Here is a 19,098-nt window from a genome sequence, read left to right on the forward strand (position 1 = left end):
GTTCCTCTATTTATATTTTTGCTCAAAAAAAAGAGAAAGAAAATATCCTTTGCTTTCTTCGATTACTTCCGAACTTTACACTGCAAAGCGTCCGCTCTCTTTCTCTCTCACCTTTCAAAGCTTCTTAGCTTATTTGCTCTACACCTAGAACTCTGGTATTTTCTCTCTCTCTCACTTATAATTATGAAGTTTCAATTGGTGCTTGTTTCTCGAGCAAAATGTACTTTCACTTTGGGTTAATTTTTTTTACTTGTTGGTTCATTCCAGGGCTGATTTGTGGTGGGTATTTGTTGAATTTCGTTGGGGTTTTCAAAATTTTGAACTTGATGTTTGAACTTTTAATGTGTTTTAGAGTTCTATGCTCAATAAATTTAATGCCTTGATTGGTCAAAAATTCTCTCAAGTGAAGGAATTCTGCAAATTTGGTATAAAAGTGAACTGGGGATCTTAGAATTGCAAAAAAAGAAAAAGTTTATTAATAGAGGCTATTTATTCATTAACATCTTTGTCGTATAGATTTGTTGAAAATTTCAGGAAGTTGTCAGCAAAGAAATGACAGTCTTTACTATGGAAGAAAACGAGTTTATAGACCTAGGCTCTTAATTAGTACAACACCAGAGATGGATTCGTAGGTTTTAGTTTTGATATTTTGCCCTTTTCCTTTTTATTTTGTTCAGAATAGTCTGTTTTCTATTTATTTATTTATTTTTCCTGGTGATTTTGATGAAGAAAGTAGAAAAAACTTTCTTCGGCTTGTTGGATGGGGTGCATTCCAATCATTGAGTTGAGTTTTAATTTTTCAAGTCAAAACATGGAAATATGGAATATGAGCTGTCTGGTTGCCTTGTGGCCTGTGAAGATGATTTGTTAATTGAGTGTCAGAAGCCTTAACAATAATTTAATGCAACTTATTAGTATTAGTTCTATATAATTGTATGAAGTCAGGATCACATTCTAGAGACTAAGTGTTGACTATTGGAAAACTTGTTTAGGGTGATGGCAGAATAAAAACAAAATTGAACAAACTATTATATCTGGAAGAATCTCAGTCCTTGTCTTTTAAGTTATTACCAGAGTGTAGGAATGGTGTATTTTGCTTGGAACCAATGATTTTTGGTCTTTAGCTAATGTTGCTTGATTTTCTTTTTCCATACAGCAAGCTCATGTCTTTTTGTATATCTGAATAAAGTCATGCCTGCTTATTTGTTCGTAATTTTGTTTTGTCACTTTGCATTACATTTTGAATGAAACTGTCTTAAGCTTAAACATGTCAATATTTTTTTTGGACAGCAGTCTTGTGATCCTTGCTCTGATTTGAGCAAGTTCATTCCTTGATAATTTGCACCACTTCATAAGCCTCTTAATTATCATTCAGAAATATCTTTTGCCTTTCTCTTTAAAATCTACTGCTTAATTATACCTTTTGATGAAAGTCTTTAACCTTGCAACCCCCTTTGAGTCTTATCTCATGACACGGGTTCAATTGAGATACGATATCTGAACCTTGTGGCCTTTCATTTTGTTTCCTCCTTTCAATATGTGTGTACTTCTTCCCTTGAATTCTTCTGGCCTCTGTGCCTTCTTCAGAATTGCCTTGCAAGCTTGTTTAAATAGATACATAAGATGCCAAGACCAAAGGCAAATACTGCTGCTGAGTCAGTGGAATCTGAAGGACCAAGTGAGCCTGAACAGGCTGTTGAGTCTGACGAGAGGGTTGATCTTGATGAAGACAACGATCCTGAGGAGACCATGGAGGAAGAGGTGGAGTATGAAGAAGTGGAGGTAGAAGAAGAAGAGGAAGAAATAGAAGAGGAGGTGGAAGAAGAGGTTGAAGAAGAAGATCAAGATAATGAAAATGCCAATGGGGCTGATGCTGATGAGACAAAACTTGAAGATGGGGACGAAAAGAAGAAACATGCTGAGCTTCTTGATCGTCCTCCTCATGGTTCTGAAGTATATATTGGAGGCATTCCACATGATGTTTCTCCGGAGGATTTGAAAGACTTTTGTGAATCTGTTGGAGAAGTTACTGAGGTACTCTCTTTTGCTATTTGAGGAACTATTTTTATTCCTCATTGAGATAAAGACTGACACATCATACTCTATGATGTCAGGTTCGGATAATGAAAGGTAAAGATTCAAGTGAAAACAAGGGCTTTGCATTTGTGACCTTTAGAAGCGTAGAGTTGGCCTCTAAAGCCATTGATGAGCTAAACAATGCTGAATTTAAGGTAACGAATTTTCTTATCAATCATGTACATGTTAATGTTGTCCAAACTAAAAATGTTGCATGACCCTCTTAACCTGAAAGGCAACTTACAGATTATTAGCTGTATATATATAACTCTATGACGAAGATGTTAGTTCAACCTATAAAATTTAGAGATGAGTAACAATCTCTTAGGGAGTACCCATCCCCATTTTCTCTTTGTTTTTGACAACAATGTTATTATATTTGATGTTTTCAAGCATGTTTCTTTGTTTGCTGAAGAACTTTGTGGCTTCCATCTCTCTCTCTCTCTCTCTCAGGGTAGAAAAATTAAATGTTCTACATCCCAATCAAAGCATCGATTGTTTATTGGTAATATTCCTAGAAGCTGGGGAGAGGAAGACCTGAGGAAGGTTGTGTCAGAGGTTGGGCCTGGAGTTACTGGTTTGGAATTGGTGAAGGTTAGTTCATGAACTTGTGCATATCTATTTTAGACTCTCGTTTTGGAGACTATTGGTTACTGTTGATCTTTAAGGGTTGTCTTATGGTAAGTAGTCTTTTCTATTTGCTTTTATGCTTTCAGGATATGAAGAACTCAAGTAATAACAGGGGCTTTGCCTTTGTTGAGTACTATAACAATGCATGTGCTGAGTATTCGAGGCAGAAGATGATGAACCCAGAATTCAGGCTGGGTGATAATGCTCCAACTGTGAGCTGGGCTGATCCTAAAAATGCTGATTCTTCTGCTGCTTCTCAGGTACCATTAAGTTGCTCTCCTTCCCTTCCTGGTTTCCTGCTGGCTTCTTTTGGCAGTTTATTTGTTCATGTATGTTTCGGTGGATGGGTTTGTTGCTCCATACCCCACTTTTTTGAGTTGAGGCTGACATCATGCGTTCTTCTGTGTATCATGTGCATTGATAGCGTGGAAACATCTCATACGGAGCAATCACCTCATCTATCTCTTATACTCTTTATCTATTGGTTCTCCCAAATTGAGGGCCATTGGTTGGTTTTTTCTGTGTAAGGAGAAGAGGTGTGTCTGAGTTAGGGGGAGGGGGTGGGGAGATTGACTAAATAGTTGTTTATCTCATTTTTTTGCTAGAGGGTGAGCATTGGTTCATTTTAACCTGGAAGTCATGGATTCAAATCATAGAAGAAAACTCTCTGCAAAGTGAGCGTAAGGCTGTGTACACTTGGCCCTCTAACCACCACAATGCGGAGCCTCTCTCACTGGGCTGGCCTTAATCTTTTGATAGCTTAGACATTTGTTAACTTATTTCAACTGTTTTATATCATTGCTTCAGCTTCTATCCTGTTTTCATGGATTTGTTACTTGAGCTTTTCTTTTGATATGCCAAGTATTTCCTTCGCTTCGTGAATCGGTTTTCCTTTCTGGTGGTTGTCACCTTGATTGCAATTTATTTGTATGGGTGTCTTCCTAATTGTATTTTGGATTTGGGAATTTAAGTTAACGTATTTTATGCAGGTAAAGGCAGTTTATGTAAAGAATTTGCCAAAGGATGTGACACAAGATCAGTTAAAGAAGCTATTTGAACATCATGGAAAGATCACAAAAGTGGTTCTGCCTCCTGCAAAACCTGGACAAGAGAGAAATAGAATTGGTTTTGTTCATTTTGCAGAGAGATCTTGTGCCATGAAAGCGCTGAAAAACACAGAAAAATACGAATTGGATGGTGATTATTGAGTTCTTTCCCATTTTTTTGTTTTTGTTTAGTGGATGTATTCTGAATGTTATTGTTTTGTTTTTCAGGGCAAGTTGTGGAATGTTCTCTTGCAAAACCACAAGCAGATCAAAAGACTGCTGGGAGTTCAAGTTCTCAGAATTCAGGTTTTCTTCCTGGTTATCCACCTCATGTTGGCTATGGTCTGGTTGGGGGTGCCTATGGTGCTCTAAGTCCAGGATATGGTGTTGCAGGCCTTGCACAGGTGAGATATTTGCCTCTGTGCATGTACAGGTGCATGTTTGAATGCTTCTATATCTTACTTCATAATTTTTTCTCAATACTCTGCAGTTGATCATTAGTTTGTTTGTACTTTCACTTTCATACTACCTCTGCATTTGACCTATTTGGAATGCCGATGTTATCCTTGTTAAATATTCGAGCTTGTGCTGTGGCTTATTACTATTTGTGTCTGTCACTATATCTCTGTCTGAACCAGATCTTTACCCAGTTTAGTTTAGAAGAATTATTATTATGGTTCCACTGAAACAGGTCCTTTGGCAGATATTTTAGATGTGGTGCTATATTTGGCTTTTATTTGATAAAGCTCTATGTTTTAAAATTCTTGGTCTTGTTTTAGCTTGGTTTTGCTTTTGGATATGAGTTTTTTTTTCAAAGAAAAAGGACAATTTTAAAAGCAGAGTTTTCTAGGTTCTCCTAGCTTAGAATTATTCTAATGGTTTGATTGATATCATGGTTTTTTGAATTAGAACCTGTATCTTGTTTCAAATTAGAGCATTTGACATTACATGTCTGCATAATCATTGGGTGTTAGGCCTTTGGCTTATGAACTTTTACATTGTTGATGTTCTGCATATTCCCTGGCTATCTTTGTATCCCCATGAGTGCCTTTGATAGTTTGACTGTGGTATAATTTATGGCTGGAAGTTCCTCTACAGGATTAACATCTAACTCCTGAATGCCTGTCTCTGTATTTTGTTTTCTTTTTCAAGTTTAAAAAAACCTTAGTATTTTTTCTTCTTTTGGGTGGCAGTGGGTGCTTGAGGAAGTGGGGCAAAAATTTGTTAGCTTAACCTTTTTATCTCCACTTTCTATATGTTGAATGTCTTCAAATTTGTTATGTTAATTTTGTTCAGTGAGAAATATAGTGACAGATGTAATGAACTGTATTTTGACCTTTGGAGTGACAGTCAAGGTCATTTCAAGATCATATAATGTTAGGATAAAAGAATGCTCTGAATCTCTTTATCATCCTTATGTTTACTTGCAGATTTATGACTGCTAGATTGTATCTGATATAAAAATATATGTCACCTACAGCCCTTAATCTATGGTAGGGGACCAACCCCTACTGGCATGTCAATGATGCCAATGCTTCTACCTGATGGACGGATTGGATATGTTCTGTAAGTTCAATAACTATATTTTATTTCCAATATTTTGAACTTTTAAAAATCTGTATCCTCTTTCTTTCGATGGCAAGGCAGGACTTTGTCAGTTCCGTTTGACCCTTGTCTCTATCTCTTCACTGCTGTAATGTCTAGGGTCCAGTAACCACCTGAGATTTAGCATTATTTGTAATTGGCTTAGCAAGTATGTCCAATCAGCAATTCCCATAGAAACTTTATAGGCCAATGTCGTATAAAATGGCCATGTGTGGACTTGCCAGCCTCGTCCTGAAAGCAAGGAGCCATTTGACCACATGTTCATAATTTTTGGGGTACAAACCTAGATTGAATTAGTTGACATAGTTGACATTTTCATTTAAGGCTCTGTTTTATTCAGGCAGAATGTCAAAGAAAAGAAAACTTGAATGAAAGTAGTAAAGAAGAAAATTGCAATGTAAAAAATTAAACAATTTCTGTTTCTTACCTTAATATCAAAATATAATATATCATAATTAGTAAAAAAAAAAAAGGAGTTTTATTCTTTATTTCTTCTTCGTTCTTTATTCTCCTTGCTTTCCTTTATATTTTCTTTTCTTTTTAAAATTCCTATGAACCACTCAAAGTAGAGGTGGCAAAATTAACACAAACCTGAAAACCCACCTGACAAAACCAGAAGCCAAACCCAACCAAAAAGTCAAAGACCCAAATCCGAAATGATTTGAACTTGACATCAATTCAACCCAAAGCCGTAATAACCCCTTTTTAAGATAAAAAATGCAAAATTTGATTACCAATTTCATTCTATCCTGACCTAAGCCTGAAATTACTCAAATTTGGAACAACTAGAAAGTCAAAAAGATCCAAATCCATGTGACCTTAACCTGAGATGACGTGATCCAAACCCGTTTGAATCTGCCCATTTGCCACCTCTGACTCAGAGCCCAAATGAATTAGCTTTGCTGAATTACTTCCCTAGCCTAGAAGTGAGTTATTCGACTGAAGTTGGATTACTGGATGTGGTTAATGTGTTCACCAAATTAAAGTGATTTAGGATGATGTGGCCCTTAGTTGAAATTTGTCCATGGGAAAGAGGCATGTTTCCCTCATCTGTTGACTTGGTTTTTTGGTTTAGCTTGCCAAAAAGGCTTTGAATATTTGCACATTTAAATTTGAGCCAGTCTGAGGGTCAATCAGTCATTGGGTAACCTGAACTCTTAGGTGGATGCAGTTTGTAATTTTCACATTGAAAGAGATGGTTCTGTAGTGACTTGCTGTTATTCTGATATAGTCCCGCGAATAAACCCTTAATCATCTATCCATGCAGGCAACAACCAGGAACTCAACCTCAAAGCCCACCTGTACATCAGAGAAGTAGTAGGGGTGGTGGCAAGAGTGGTGGCAGCTCAAGCAGGGGAAAACACAGCAATGATAGTAGGCGGTATCGCCCCTATTGATTGCTCATATTAGATGATTATAGTTGTGGATGGAGAGTGTACTCAATCATTCCCTTGCACTCTCCTCAAAAGTGTTCATTTTTAAGTTATAACCAAACTGCCTGGTTTATTGTGTGTGATTGGGAATTGCTGTACGTAATGGTTGTCTATGGAATCAGCTAGTTCATTTGTTGATGTGCTTATTTATGTTGCAGCGGTCATCTTAATATAATAATGTGCCTGTGTTTATTGAAATGGTAGTAGCTAACATGTTTATCCCGAAAGCTTAGAGTCAGAGAGGTATGTTTAGGGGTTTAGTACTTTAGAATATGTACGTTCATGTTTAAAAGTAATGAACAAAGAAGGAATGGAAGACTAGGATCAACATTACCAAAACCATTCTTTAATTGTTGGTTTTTATTTTCAGTTAAGATAATCGGTTTCAGTCTTTTGCCAGGCTATGTTCATTAGAGAAAGATGACAGGAACGTTCAATTCAGCTCATGTATAAATTTTGGACGCAAACCAGTCTTCGTGTGGCCTGTAGCTAAATCATCGTTTTCATGGCTTGAATCAATCCAAGAAAACTCTGTTTGGCATTATAATTTGGAATGGGCTTGTTTGATTGTAACAAGAGCAGACAAACAGAGACCTCAAATACCTGAAACCTCAATGGATTCGTGTGTTTTTCAATAGCAGTTGCAATGGCCAAACATAATGCCACTTCCAATCCAAACTGAAGCATGAATCTAACTAAACGCAGACAAGGAACATAAATATCAAATAGTTTAACCCAATCACTACACTGTTCATGCTTTACTCATTTCCATTGTTCTCATCTTCTTCTGCTTCTTCTTCTCCTTCTTCTCTTTCTTCTTCATTATCATCCTCCCCTTTATTTTGTTTGCTTTTACTTCCACTCTTGCCAGATGGCTCTTCCACCTTCCTCTTCTTCTTCACTTCTTTTTCCCTTGTTGCTCCACCCTTTTTCCCAGCATTCTTCCTCCTGAACTCTGGAAGGAAACCCATGAATCATTTTTCAATTAACGAAATGAAGAAAGGTTATTCCCTTGAATCCAAAAACAAAAGAAACTAACCAGCAAGGGAAGCCCTAAGAGGTTTAACAAATTCCGAGAATTCAATTTCTTCCAGTGCTTTAAACACATCCTCCGCATTTATCGTTTGCCTCCTCGATTCCTTGCAGATATCATTTGCCCTGCAAAATCAATTAACTCTCCACATCAAATCATCACACAAAAACTTAATAAACCCTAAAAAAATTGGGGCTTTTTTTTTCTTACGTGGCGGAAAGGTAGTGGATGAAAATGCGAGCGCTTTCGGTGAAAGCGAGGAGGGCGTCTTTGTGAACGTTAATGTCGTAGTCGGGGGAACAATCGGAAAGCTTATCCTTCACCACCCGGCGCACGATAGCCTTCGGCAGTTCTTCTGCTTCCGGTACCGCTTTCTCCATTTTTCTCTGTGTTTTTTCTCCACAAATTTTTCCAAAGAAATTGTTCTGGGCAAAGCCAGAGAGGTTTATATTTATTTATTTATTTAATTAATGGGTCTTGTTTCCCGCCATTGTTTCCAAGCTTTTCGCTGTTAATAATATGATGGATCCAGCCTTGTTGGTTCTGGGCTTAAGCCTTTTCAGTATTTATTGACTTTTTTAAATTAAAAAATATAAAAATAATGTTAAATTCTCCCACTATATATATAAAGAAATAATGAGCATTACATAATTTAATTATGAAACAAAATAGTATTATTTTACTTGGAATAATCGTATTATTATTTCAAAAATATTTTGTGTATACTTCATGACACTGGTAGCAGGCCTCATTGGTCAGGACAGAAGAATTTGGAAAGTAGAAACCCTTTAAGTCGACGTTTCTTGCGGCGATGCTCTGATGTCTTTGCTAGGCCAATTCACGGTGAAGTCAGCTTATTTTTGTAGCTCTAAGGGTGTGTTAGGGAGGGAGGAAATTAGCTATGGAACAAGGCTCTCCATTTGGCCGACTGCTGTGGACTGGACAGCATGTGTGCTACCAAAATTCAAATATTTTATGCAGGGCCGGCTTTAGCATAAAGTCGTCATAACCCTTGCTTTTAAGCCTCATAATTTTATATAATATAATTAATTATATTAAAATATATAAAAATTAAAATAATTTTTAAATTAAGTATCTATTGAATATTTATTATCTCTAACTTCTGTCTCTTAGTAATTTTTAACTACTTATCTCATTTCTTAAATTATGTAAAAATCAAAATAATTAATAAAATTACATATTCTTTCACTTTTTAAATTATATGTTTAATAAATTTCTATTTTATATTACTTATCAATTCTTATAATGTTAATAATTTTCAAATATTTTTTTATTTTCAATAAATCGAATATATTTTTAATGATCTCTAACTAACAATATTTTTTTAATTTTAATAAAAATCTCATTTAAATATTTAATTGCTTTAAACCTTTAAAAGTATTTAGTTGTCCCTGACTTTGCGTGGATACTAATACAGGGGACCTCAACAGCCCAAGCTTTTGAGGATGCCTACTATTTGGGAGGAGGATGTTTGCTATTGCTGCGTTTGCGGACAGCGCCAGGCGAGTTATTGCAACATGTTCTCTTCCAGTGTGAATTTAACACAACTGTTTTGGAGGCAGACTGCAATGCCCATATATAAAATCTCAGCTGCGTTTATGGTTGGCTGCTACAGAGTTTTGGGAGCTTTTTCTCACCCAGACTGCTGTACGTATGTATGTTTGTTGACTGCTTTGGAACAATCGGAATGGGTGTTTCCATGAACAATGGGCGTGGTTTGGGCTAGAATGGTGGCTGTTTTAGCTAGCAGGATGATGGAGGATTTCCAGAATAGAGTTTTAAAGGTAAATGTCGATGCAGCCCATTATAAGAAGGATAATAATATGGCAGGTTTAGGAGCAGTAGAATCGACCATGTGGTGTGAAGTCTTTCCATGCACAAGCTCATGGGCTTGGTGTGGAGAGTGATTCACTAATGGCTGCCTGCCAAGGAAATCAATAGAACAGATCCAACCTTAGGGGGATGGAGTGGCATATTGCTTTTATGGTTGCAAATTTCAGGTGCTCAGTTGATGTGATGTTGGCTGTCAAAACTACTTTGGTTGGGTCAACCACTGATTCATTTGTCAACGTATTATTACTTTTTTGTTTAAAAACGTAGGATGTATCTCTGGAAACATCGATTCAAAAGCAAGATTGAACTCGGGAAAGTACAAAGACAGGGAGCCGCCTCCGCCTAATCGCAAGTACCATACACGCTTACGTAAACCAGATGTCCGCGCGACAACGGGCCCCGCTGATTGCAATCATGACGTCTTCGATGTCACTTTAACTTAAACATATTTGACGGTCACATTCACATTCACATACATATCTCGTGGTTTCCATTGAAAACCCTCATTTATTTCAAATCGAACCTGCAAACTCCAAAAGAAAAAGCGAAGATAAACAAAGCCACCTCAACCGAAAACTCTGCACAAAAATCTTGAATTGTTTATTCTTTGTTGAATCCATCAGATACCCGGGAAAGGAAAATCCAGAATTTTCTTGAGTTTTTCCGTCGAAATCAATGGCTTCTTCGAGGGGCTATTCATCTCATTCCTATGCACCATCAGCACCAGAGCTGCCCCCACAATCCTACGGGCAGCAGCAGCAACAGGATAACTACTCTTATAATCATCATGGCGGCTCTCGTCCTAGTCACAGCTATTACGGGCAGCACCAGCAGCAGCCAAGTTATGGGCAGGCTTCGTTTCCAGCAGGAACGCACCCAGAAGTGATAAGGGCGTTTGAGATGGTGGACAGGGATAGAAGTGGATTCATCGATGAAAATGAGTTGCAACGGGCTCTGTCTTCAGGCTACCAGAGGTTTAATATCAGGACTATAAGATTGCTCATGTTCTTGTTCAAGAACCCACATGATTCTCTCAAAATTGGTTAGCCATTTTCTTTCCTATCTCAATTAATTTGTTTGTTATCTTCAGTTTTCGGTTTCTTATTGATAATTAATTATGAGAACAATTTCCTTATTGCTATCTTCAGTTTTGTCCCTACCAACTAATGCTAATCATTGAGAAACTTCAGCATATTAAAGAAATCTGCATAAATGAGGCATGAGTCAGAGATTTAATGGTCTTAAAATCTAACAACTGTTGATTGAAAAAGAAATAATTGGAATTTTGAACATTGAACAGCACCATTTTTTATCCGCTTAAATGTAAAGCTATCAGATTCAAATTTGACTTGGCATGATTCTTTTGCTTTCTGCTTTACTTTCCTGGACCTGGACCCGGACCCATTCAATTAAATAATGGTCTCCTTCCTGTTGCTAGTTTTTTTATCCTTAGCTTTTAAGAGTTTGCCTTTCCCTTTACTTTGTTGGTTCTTCTGATTTGTTTTTTCAAATCTTGCTAAGGTGTGTCTTTAGGACACTTGTCAAGGTTATTATCCAGGAAAATATACTTCATTCAATGTATCAGAATTTTCATATTCATAATCAATTATTGCTTGTGGTCTAAGTAAAAAGAACTTTAGAAATAACCCTTAGGCACTTGTTATCTTTTCCAACTTTTTTCTTCCTTTTTTTTTTTTTTGGTCTAAAGAGACATTTTAATTACATGATTGTTGCAAAAATTTCAATTTCAGGGCCCAGAGAGTTTGCTGCACTGTGGAGTTGCCTTGGTCAGTGGCGGGTGAGTGATTAAGCATTTTCTATGAATAGATTTTGGTCTCAACATTTTCCATATATTTTAATCTCTAATACTTTCATGCTAATATCATTTTTAAGCACTGAGTTAATGCTCATGGATTCGAAATTGTAGGCCATATTTGAGAGATTTGATAGAGATAAGAGTGGGAAAATTGATTTGATGGAACTGAGGGATGCTCTATACAGCCTTGGATATGCAATTCCACCTTCTGTCCTTCAGGTTCTAATTTCCAAGTATGACAATGGAAGTGGCAGGAAGGTTGAACTCAATTTCGACAGTTTTGTTGAGTAAGGCTTCTTCTCGAACACGTTCATTCTTCTTTTCTAACACGTTCATTCTTCTTTAATTTCTTTTCATTTTCATTGTATTGTTTCCCTTTAAAGATTTGAAATATGATAATCGATAATCTAATTGATGTTTTTTCATCTTGTTTTTGATTTGCAGGTGCGGGATGATTGTAAAGGTGAGAGATTGCATACTCCCTTTCTCTCCATTTAACTGCATCCAATCATCTTGAAATTTCTTGATTAGTAGTCAATAGTTTCCTATCTCAAATATTTATATTTGAGGAAGCGGTGATTCAGATCCGATTCTTTGAATACAGGAATACATGCGCCTATTATTAAGTCAAATACTCGATTATCCCTATCTACCAATGTAGCTTAATATGGTTCACTGTCGTACAAATGAGGCTGCTGCTATGCTTCTTCTTTTGCCATATGATTACATAATTGTTTGATAGGAGCTTTCATGCACTGGTTAAAGCATTGGAATAGTAATTTTATCATGGTTCTTGTTTTCAGGGCTTGACTGAAAAATTCAAGGAAAAGGATCCACGCTATACTGGTTCAGCAACGCTTACCTACGATTCATTCATGTCTATAGTCATTCCATTTCTTGTTTCATATGACTGACTTTGTATTATGATCATGAGCTTTGATTCAATCATTTGATTTTAGGCTACAACTATCCTCTTGAATTGTACCCTTTGATAAATATTGTGATGAGTGTGAAGAATTTGCCTCTTTTTGCGACAAAAACAAGTACTACTAACAAGCATTTGGGACTGAATCATCCTTTGTCTTTGTAAGCACATCTACTCTAAACTGTTTTCTTTTGTCTTTCTCTACACAGCGAGATGGAGAAAATAAGGTTGATTTTTGAGTAGCTGTGTTAAAAGTTGCATTGTCTTCACTTGCAAATTCAAATTACAGGTCATTTAATCTGCAATAATTCATGATTATATTACTAAATTGAAAAATAATAGACAAAACAAAAAGAAATGGATAATCAAACGGTGTAGTACCAAAGAGACAATATTAAATCTATTTTCAATAATACCAACTAAAGAAAGAAATAGGGTAAAATATTATCATATTTTTAAATTTGAATCAAAATTTTAAATGAGTTCATTAGTTTTTGAAATGGATATTTTGTTTTTAAAAAATAAATTTTATTAGATATATAAGTTCAACTGTTAGTTAATTGTTAGTATTTTCGTTTATTTAATGACGTGATAATATTGAAACGATAAATTTATTTTTTATTAAGTTTAAAAATTATTATTATTATATAATTTTTATTAATTTTAAAAAAATAGGAGAGCATTGATCGTTGCTGCCAAGGGAAGGGAGAACTCGACAATGCTCCTCAAGCTAAGGGAGCCAAGTGCTCCCCAGGCTAAGAAAGCGTCGATTTGGTGCTCCTTGGGGAGTTCGGCCGAGTCTTCGATTGTGGAGTGGTAGGTCTGTGTCAACCAGCCAACTTAAGAGAAAGGGGAAGAGTGAAAAAAGAAAAGAAAATATTTTAAATATTTTATGTTTATGTATTAATATTATTTAAATATTTGGAACAGAATGTATATTTTGAAAATTAATGAACTTGTATGTAATTATAATTAAAAGTTAAAGATGTCTGAATATTGTTCTCAAAGAAATAATTGATTTCATAGATAGAAAAATAAATCTCAAATCCCTTCCCAGTGCTTAGATTTCTTTTTTGTATACTTGTGTACAATGATAGCATTAAAAATATCAGTACAAAATTGCTTAAAAAAATTTATAACATAGTTAAAAAAGAAGCCTTAAAGGGATTTCCTCGCTTAACCATGTGTCGTTTCAAAGGGTGCTTAGAAAGGTTGAACAGAGTTTTCAAAAAGAGTCTAAAATTGTTCACGCGAGTTATAGAGGGCTATGCATGGATCGCATGCTTGAGTGTATTATATTTGGTCCGTATGCAACACACAGGTCTTACTCTAATAATATTAATATCAAAGTAAGTTTTTAATTTTTTTTTTCTTTCAAAATAAGCTTATATTAACCATAAAAACTATATAAGGATAATAATTTTTCAAAATAAACATTTAAGTAAATTGAAAAGTTAAAAATTTTAAGAGATAAAATTTTTTTGATAGGCGATTAGAATCAAATTAACCAACTAAAACCGATTAATGTGTAAAGTCGGTCAATTTGGTTAATATTTATATAGAAGATGGTTAAATCAATTAATGAAATTTTCTAACCGATTTAATTGAATTAACCAATTATTCATTCTAATTCGTTGGAACAAATAAGTTAAGTAATAACAAGAATTTTAAACATAATGAAAATCTTTTTCTTTTTGAAGAAAACATAAATTTTTTAATATTTTAGAAAATGAATAAAATAATTTCATTAAAAAAGTGATAAGTAAAATTAGAAAAGGAATAAATTTTCTAAAACTAAATACCTCTAAATTATTAGAATATATATGTAATTCATTACCCATTAAAAAAATCAATTTTCTAATTTGTAACTATTTAGAATATTATTTTTTATACCTAAACATTTTTTGCCCATTCAATTTTCACATAGAAAAGTAAAATGGGCACCAAATTGAATATTCCACAATTGTTGAGTCCCATTTGTGCAAATTAACCCTTGATTATGTCGTATTTTATTTTTTGTTTTATTTATTTTTCTCTCTTTCTCTTCTTCTCTGCCTCCCGAGGCTCAAGCGGCTCCTCTTTTCAGGTGTACACACTTTCAAGCTTCCAACTTTGCCAGAAACTCAAAGCCAGAGGCTTAAGAATAGACCCAAAAATAACTCCTTTTTGAGACCCCATTTCAGTAGTTCAATACCCTTTTGAAGGTATAAAGGTCTTACTATTAATTTCAATTTTTTTACATCTTTATTTCAAGCATTATGGCCTTATTGCTGATATGGGGTTCTACTATTGATTGGTTCATGCTTTAAAAATTGGGTCTTCTTGAGTAAATCTGTTGGGCTATTGATTAGTTTGATAATGTGTTTCTGTTATCGTTTCTGGTCTGGTGGGATTTTATTGTCATATTTTTAGAAGCCAAAGTGAAATTAAATTTGCTATATTGTTCATTACTCTTTTGCTTTTGCGTTTGCATGTGCAGTGATACATAGGTGCCTACTATCATGTCATGGTCAAGACTTTCTAGTAGAATCAGTTTCTTGAATCAACAATTTTTGTCTCGTGAATCAAGGTAAGTATCATGTGTTACCAATATATTTGATCCTTGTAACTGTTTGTTTTCATTGAAATCAAGGTATTTTACTTGGAGAACTAAGACAGAAATTTCTCCAGAAATTTGTTTTAGGAAAAACCTACTGGTTGTGAAAGACTGGTGTTCTAAATTTTTTATTCATATCTTGTTCTTTAGCCTTTAAAGGATAATCATTTGGATACACTCAGCCTTTAGATTTTATCCTTTTGCAACTTCATTTTTCTCCCAACCTGAATGTAAGCTTCCTTTTCTGGGATGTGTACCACTTGGATGAAAATTTTTGTGTTAATCCAGGTTTCTTCCTGATGCCTTATATCCAAGATACAAGTTCTTTGAAGCTTCTATTGGGTGTGGCAACAATGCTTGGGGTTCGATGCCAAGATGTGACTTTAGCACAAGGCCTTTAACGAAGTCTTTTGATTTCCATCCTTATGGTTCTCAATGTTTTGGGAGATTGTCTCCCTTTAGCATTCAGCGGCATTATGCTTCACATGCTTCCCATGCTTCCAAAGAGAAAAAATCCAAAAAGACTCTTTTGTATCTTACAGCATTGGTTTTTGCAATGGTGGGAAGTAGTTATGCTGCTGTCCCTTTGTACCGAAGATTTTGCCAGGCTACTGGGTATGGCGGTACTGTCCAACGCCGTGAGGTGAAGCTGAGTTTATGTTATTCTTTTCTATCTTTTCACTATTTCAGAATTTCTTTTTCTTCTGTTGGTTTTTCACCAGAACAAATATTTGTTTTCTTTAGAGTGTTGAAGAGAAGATTGCTCGGCATGCAAAAGATGGGACAGTAGCAACAAGGTGCGCTTTCTAGGCTTTGGATGTAAGAGCTTATCTTAATCTCTGTTTTAAATAATTATGATCATACTATCCTTTCTAATAATTTGGTTGAGACTCTATAGCTATGTGTAATCCTTGTGTCATTTTTTGGGTTAAATTTGGTTCAGGGGTTTGTTTCGACTTATGACATACTCAGTTTCTACTTTTTGATATTTTCTGCTTAGATATGCATATGTTTCTTAAGATTTGTTATTGTCATGGTTCTTTTATTTTTGTCAAGTGAGATTTGTGCTAGAATGAGAGACATGAGTTTCAATAATATTGATAAGGGTTTCTTCCAACTGTTGTAACCTTTTTGCTTCACTTATACAGCATGAAATCTTTCCCTCAATAAAAGGCATGTTACTATTCATCTTAGTAGAAAAATGATGGAATTGTTTGTTGCAAGAAGCATTTTTCTCAAGTGGGATGGAAAACAACTTAAACGACACCACTAATGGTCATAGGATGTTGTTTTTCCTCTAAAAGGAAGAAGGGAGTGAGATGCTTTGTTAGATATTCGGTTTGATAAGATTGACCGCGAGATATCCCTGTCTTCCAACCATGCACTTGCTTCATACAACATGCTACTTCAATACAACACAGTAACAAATAGGAGTCAGGCAGTTAGATTTAGGATTATTCATCAGTTCTCATCACCCGGTTTGTTCATTTTTATTCAATTTAATTTATGCATTTCTAAGACTTGCTACTGTGAAGCATTAGACTTTATCACAATGGAGTCTTCTTATTCTTCTTCTATATATTTGATCTTGAGAAATTTGTGCTTACCCTTGCAGGGAGATAGTTGTCCAATTCAATGCTGATGTGGCAGATGGAATGCCCTGGAAATTTATTCCGACTCAAAGAGAGGTGCTTAAGTTTTCTCTGTGGATTTTGGGCATTTTCAAGTGATGGCTTCGTTTTGTCTTCTATTTATTTATTTTTTCTGCTAGGTGAGAGTCAAGCCTGGAGAAAGTGCCCTTGCATTTTATACTGCTGAAAATCGAAGTTCAACGCCCATAACTGGTGTCTCTACATATAACGTCACCCCTATGAAGGTACTGATACTTACACATGCTCTGTAATTAACATTGGACTAGTTGAATTATTTGTTATTTCTAGAATTTGAGTTATTGGCATGTGTTAGATCTGGGTTGACCTCTCATGCATTATTTGGCTGTGAGCCTTTAGGATTTTTGACCATCTCTTTCTAGCTGTCTAAATCGTTTTCAGTCTTGACTTATGGTATTTACTTTTCCTTTCTATAGTATTTGCTCAAATGGTCAAGTTAGTCCTTGCCGTTCCATTTTTACTACACGTATAACTTGGATTGAGAAAACTCTGTGTCTGCCAAGCTCTGCTTCTCACCGATCCTTGTGAATCTGTAGTTCCCATGATTGTAATCTCTTCCCCTCTCTCTCTCTCTCCATGTCTAAATTTCTTTCCAAAATTTTTGAATGGTATCATTGTGAATCTATGTCTAGCCCCTATCAAGTATGCTTAAATGCTGGCGATGTCATTCTTTTAGGTTTATAGTATTGCTTTGGGGCTTCTAGGAGTGACAATAGGAGAATGTGCAATTTTGTTTTTCTTTTGGTCTCAGCCAAGAAGAGCCTGAATAAAACCATTGTCTTCAAGTTTGTGATTAAATTCTTCTGTTGCTTGGAGTCAGATGCTAGATTAACTGTTTTCAATTGGATGATCCCATGTCATCAGAAGGAAAGATGTATTGCACTTGACTTTTCTTTTCATTGTCCTTTTTGCAAGAAAAAAGTTAGTAAATATGATTATACTACCTGTTGTGTAAGGTTGGCCTAAAATCTCCAACAGCTAGTTGGAATTCCAGTTTCTTCTTAAAGAGAGTTGAGGAACTTAACTTTGCTATTACAGTCTTGAGAGATGGGCCCTGAGGCAGGTGAAAAACAGTCACTTCCAGATTACGAAGAACAATAGTTGTTGTTGTGCTTTTGGTTACAGTTGGCATCTTTATTTATCCTCTACTGTATTTGTTTTGGATGTTTTACTTTGTATGATAACTATCTCCAAGTTAGCTAACATAAGAAACATTAAGTATGAAATATTATGAACTTGTTAAAGGGATAATGAGAAAGAAAAGGGAAGAAAAGAAATCTTTGGACTGAAAAAATAATTATGTTGAAGCACATTAACTTGTATGTTTTTCTTGTTCCTTTTTCAGGCTGCAGTTTACTTCAATAAAATACAGTGCTTTTGCTTTGAGGAGCAGCGTCTTCTTCCTGGAGAGCAGATTGACATGCCTGTAAGTGGTGTTTTGTTTACAAATAAAATAAATTGTTTACTGTTTTTAAGGCAAAACTCATTTGTGATCATTGACTTGCTTGTACTTTTTGCAGGTTTTCTTCTACATAGATCCTGAGTTTGAAACAGATCCCCGAATGGATGGTATCAACAACCTGATCTTATCTTATACATTTTTCAAGGTTTCTGAAGAATAAATGGGGAACTAATAAATTCATAGTGAAAATAGAACATGTTCACATGAGAATAAAACTGTTAGGTTCAAGGAACCAAACTTTTTTGTGATACGATTAGATAGGATCTTGTTTTGTGCACAAGGAGAAACCGGACCCCATTGATATACAGGGAGAAAGAGGACAAGAAACATAATTTTGTAGCAATTCTTTTGGTAGTACCTTCTTCTTTCCACCTCTTTGTGGTGGAAGTCTATTCTTGGTTTGTGCCAGGTTTGGGCCCTCTTTAGAGGTGCTTTTCCTTCCCCTCCCAAAACAAAACTAACTGCTTGTACCTTAGGTCTATATTTTTCCTTTCTCTTGTTATCAGTTTCGATTTTCTTTCAATGTTCCCTATGCTTATGTAATTTGAAGAACTATTTGCTTATCATAACTATTTGTTTAAATTTGTCTTGTAGTTCTACTATGGAGTAATTGCAAATGTCACTGTTTTTCACATTGTTTGTGTTTTCTCTTGGAGGGAGTTCCCATCAAATTAGACAGTTGGATAAGAGGGATGGGGGATTTGAGTTAGAGAGCGAGGAAGTTGCCAGAAAGGATGAGAAAAAAATGGGGGGAAAGGGATGGTGAATTTCATGTGGCCATGCCACAGCAACATATATTTCTTTTCTTCCTTGTTGCTCAGTGTCATGGAATTGGGTCTTTATTGCACATACTTCTATATAGTTTAAAATTTTAAATGCACATACTACATGATTTGAGCTGCAGGTGTTCATGGCAAAGCATTCATGACATTGTGGTGGTCATGCCTTTAGC

At 35.4% G+C, this 19,098-nt stretch overlaps 4 protein-coding genes across 6 annotated transcripts; 3 read left to right on the forward strand and 1 right to left on the reverse strand.

Moving 5' to 3' along the window:
- LOC18590309 (heterogeneous nuclear ribonucleoprotein Q) lies at positions 1 to 6,988 on the forward strand. Of its 2 annotated transcripts, XM_007015740.2 has the most exons (9): positions 4 to 155; positions 1,588 to 2,034; positions 2,115 to 2,231; positions 2,530 to 2,670; positions 2,793 to 2,966; positions 3,696 to 3,903; positions 3,981 to 4,156; positions 5,233 to 5,318; positions 6,625 to 6,988. In XM_007015740.2, exons 2-9 carry the CDS (start codon positions 1,624 to 1,626, stop codon positions 6,752 to 6,754), a joined length of 1,443 nt encoding a protein of 480 aa, XP_007015802.1. In that variant the 5' UTR covers positions 4 to 155; positions 1,588 to 1,623; the 3' UTR covers positions 6,755 to 6,988. The 2 variants fall into 2 exon arrangements, with proteins under 2 accessions (XP_017982699.1, XP_007015802.1); XM_018127210.1 differs by lacking the exons at positions 5,233 to 5,318; positions 6,625 to 6,988 and adding an exon at positions 5,183 to 5,210 and having other exon boundaries at positions 1 to 155.
- On the reverse strand, positions 7,371 to 8,320 carry LOC18590310 (DNA polymerase epsilon subunit 3). The gene is made up of 3 exons (XM_007015742.2): positions 8,034 to 8,320; positions 7,830 to 7,948; positions 7,371 to 7,745 (listed from the first exon to the last, which is right to left on the reverse strand). The coding sequence occupies exons 1-3, from the start codon at positions 8,201 to 8,203 to the stop codon at positions 7,549 to 7,551; spliced, it is 486 nt and encodes a 161-aa protein (XP_007015804.2). The 5' UTR covers positions 8,204 to 8,320; the 3' UTR covers positions 7,371 to 7,548.
- LOC18590312 (probable calcium-binding protein CML48) lies at positions 10,147 to 12,567 on the forward strand. Its single transcript, XM_018127213.1, has 5 exons — positions 10,147 to 10,719; positions 11,429 to 11,475; positions 11,605 to 11,780; positions 11,938 to 11,956; positions 12,297 to 12,567. The coding sequence occupies exons 1-5, from the start codon at positions 10,353 to 10,355 to the stop codon at positions 12,405 to 12,407; spliced, it is 720 nt and encodes a 239-aa protein (XP_017982702.1). The 5' UTR covers positions 10,147 to 10,352; the 3' UTR covers positions 12,408 to 12,567.
- Positions 14,452 to 18,728, forward strand: LOC18590313 (cytochrome c oxidase assembly protein COX11, mitochondrial). 2 transcript variants are annotated; one of them, XM_018127212.1, is made up of 8 exons: positions 14,452 to 14,630; positions 14,898 to 14,987; positions 15,303 to 15,657; positions 15,759 to 15,811; positions 16,630 to 16,702; positions 16,786 to 16,890; positions 18,030 to 18,110; positions 18,205 to 18,728. In XM_018127212.1, exons 2-8 carry the CDS (start codon positions 14,920 to 14,922, stop codon positions 18,304 to 18,306), a joined length of 837 nt encoding a protein of 278 aa, XP_017982701.1. In that variant the 5' UTR covers positions 14,452 to 14,630; positions 14,898 to 14,919; the 3' UTR covers positions 18,307 to 18,728. The 2 variants fall into 2 exon arrangements, with proteins under 2 accessions (XP_017982701.1, XP_007015807.1); XM_007015745.2 differs by having other exon boundaries at positions 14,452 to 14,622.

The sequence above is a fragment of the Theobroma cacao genome, chromosome 9 (assembly GCF_000208745.1).
Source record: "Theobroma cacao cultivar B97-61/B2 chromosome 9, Criollo_cocoa_genome_V2, whole genome shotgun sequence".
NCBI classification, from domain to species: Eukaryota; Viridiplantae; Streptophyta; class Magnoliopsida; order Malvales; family Malvaceae; genus Theobroma; species Theobroma cacao.

Coding starts and splice junctions, on each gene's coding strand:
- LOC18590312 (XM_018127213.1), top strand. CDS start 10,353: ATGGCTTCTTCGAGGGGCTATTCATCTCATTCCTATGCACCATCAGCA. Junction 10,720..11,428: donor ACATGATTCTCTCAAAATTG/GTTAGCCATTTT, acceptor TTTCAATTTCAG/GGCCCAGAGAGTTTGCTGCA. Junction 11,476..11,604: donor GTTGCCTTGGTCAGTGGCGG/GTGAGTGATTAA, acceptor TCGAAATTGTAG/GCCATATTTGAGAGATTTGA.
- LOC18590313 (XM_018127212.1), top strand. CDS start 14,920: ATGTCATGGTCAAGACTTTCTAGTAGAATCAGTTTCTTGAATCAACAA. Junction 15,812..16,629: donor GATGGGACAGTAGCAACAAG/GTGCGCTTTCTA, acceptor TTACCCTTGCAG/GGAGATAGTTGTCCAATTCA. Junction 16,891..18,029: donor ATAACGTCACCCCTATGAAG/GTACTGATACTT, acceptor TTCCTTTTTCAG/GCTGCAGTTTACTTCAATAA.
- LOC18590310 (XM_007015742.2), bottom strand. CDS start 8,203: ATGGAGAAAGCGGTACCGGAAGCAGAAGAACTGCCGAAGGCTATCGTG. Junction 7,949..8,033: donor ATCCACTACCTTTCCGCCAC/GTAAGAAAAAAA, acceptor TTGATTTTGCAG/GGCAAATGATATCTGCAAGG. Junction 7,746..7,829: donor TCTTAGGGCTTCCCTTGCTG/GTTAGTTTCTTT, acceptor GTTTCCTTCCAG/AGTTCAGGAGGAAGAATGCT.
- LOC18590309 (XM_007015740.2), top strand. CDS start 1,624: ATGCCAAGACCAAAGGCAAATACTGCTGCTGAGTCAGTGGAATCTGAA. Junction 2,967..3,695: donor ATTCTTCTGCTGCTTCTCAG/GTACCATTAAGT, acceptor TATTTTATGCAG/GTAAAGGCAGTTTATGTAAA. Junction 3,904..3,980: donor AGAAAAATACGAATTGGATG/GTGATTATTGAG, acceptor TTTGTTTTTCAG/GGCAAGTTGTGGAATGTTCT.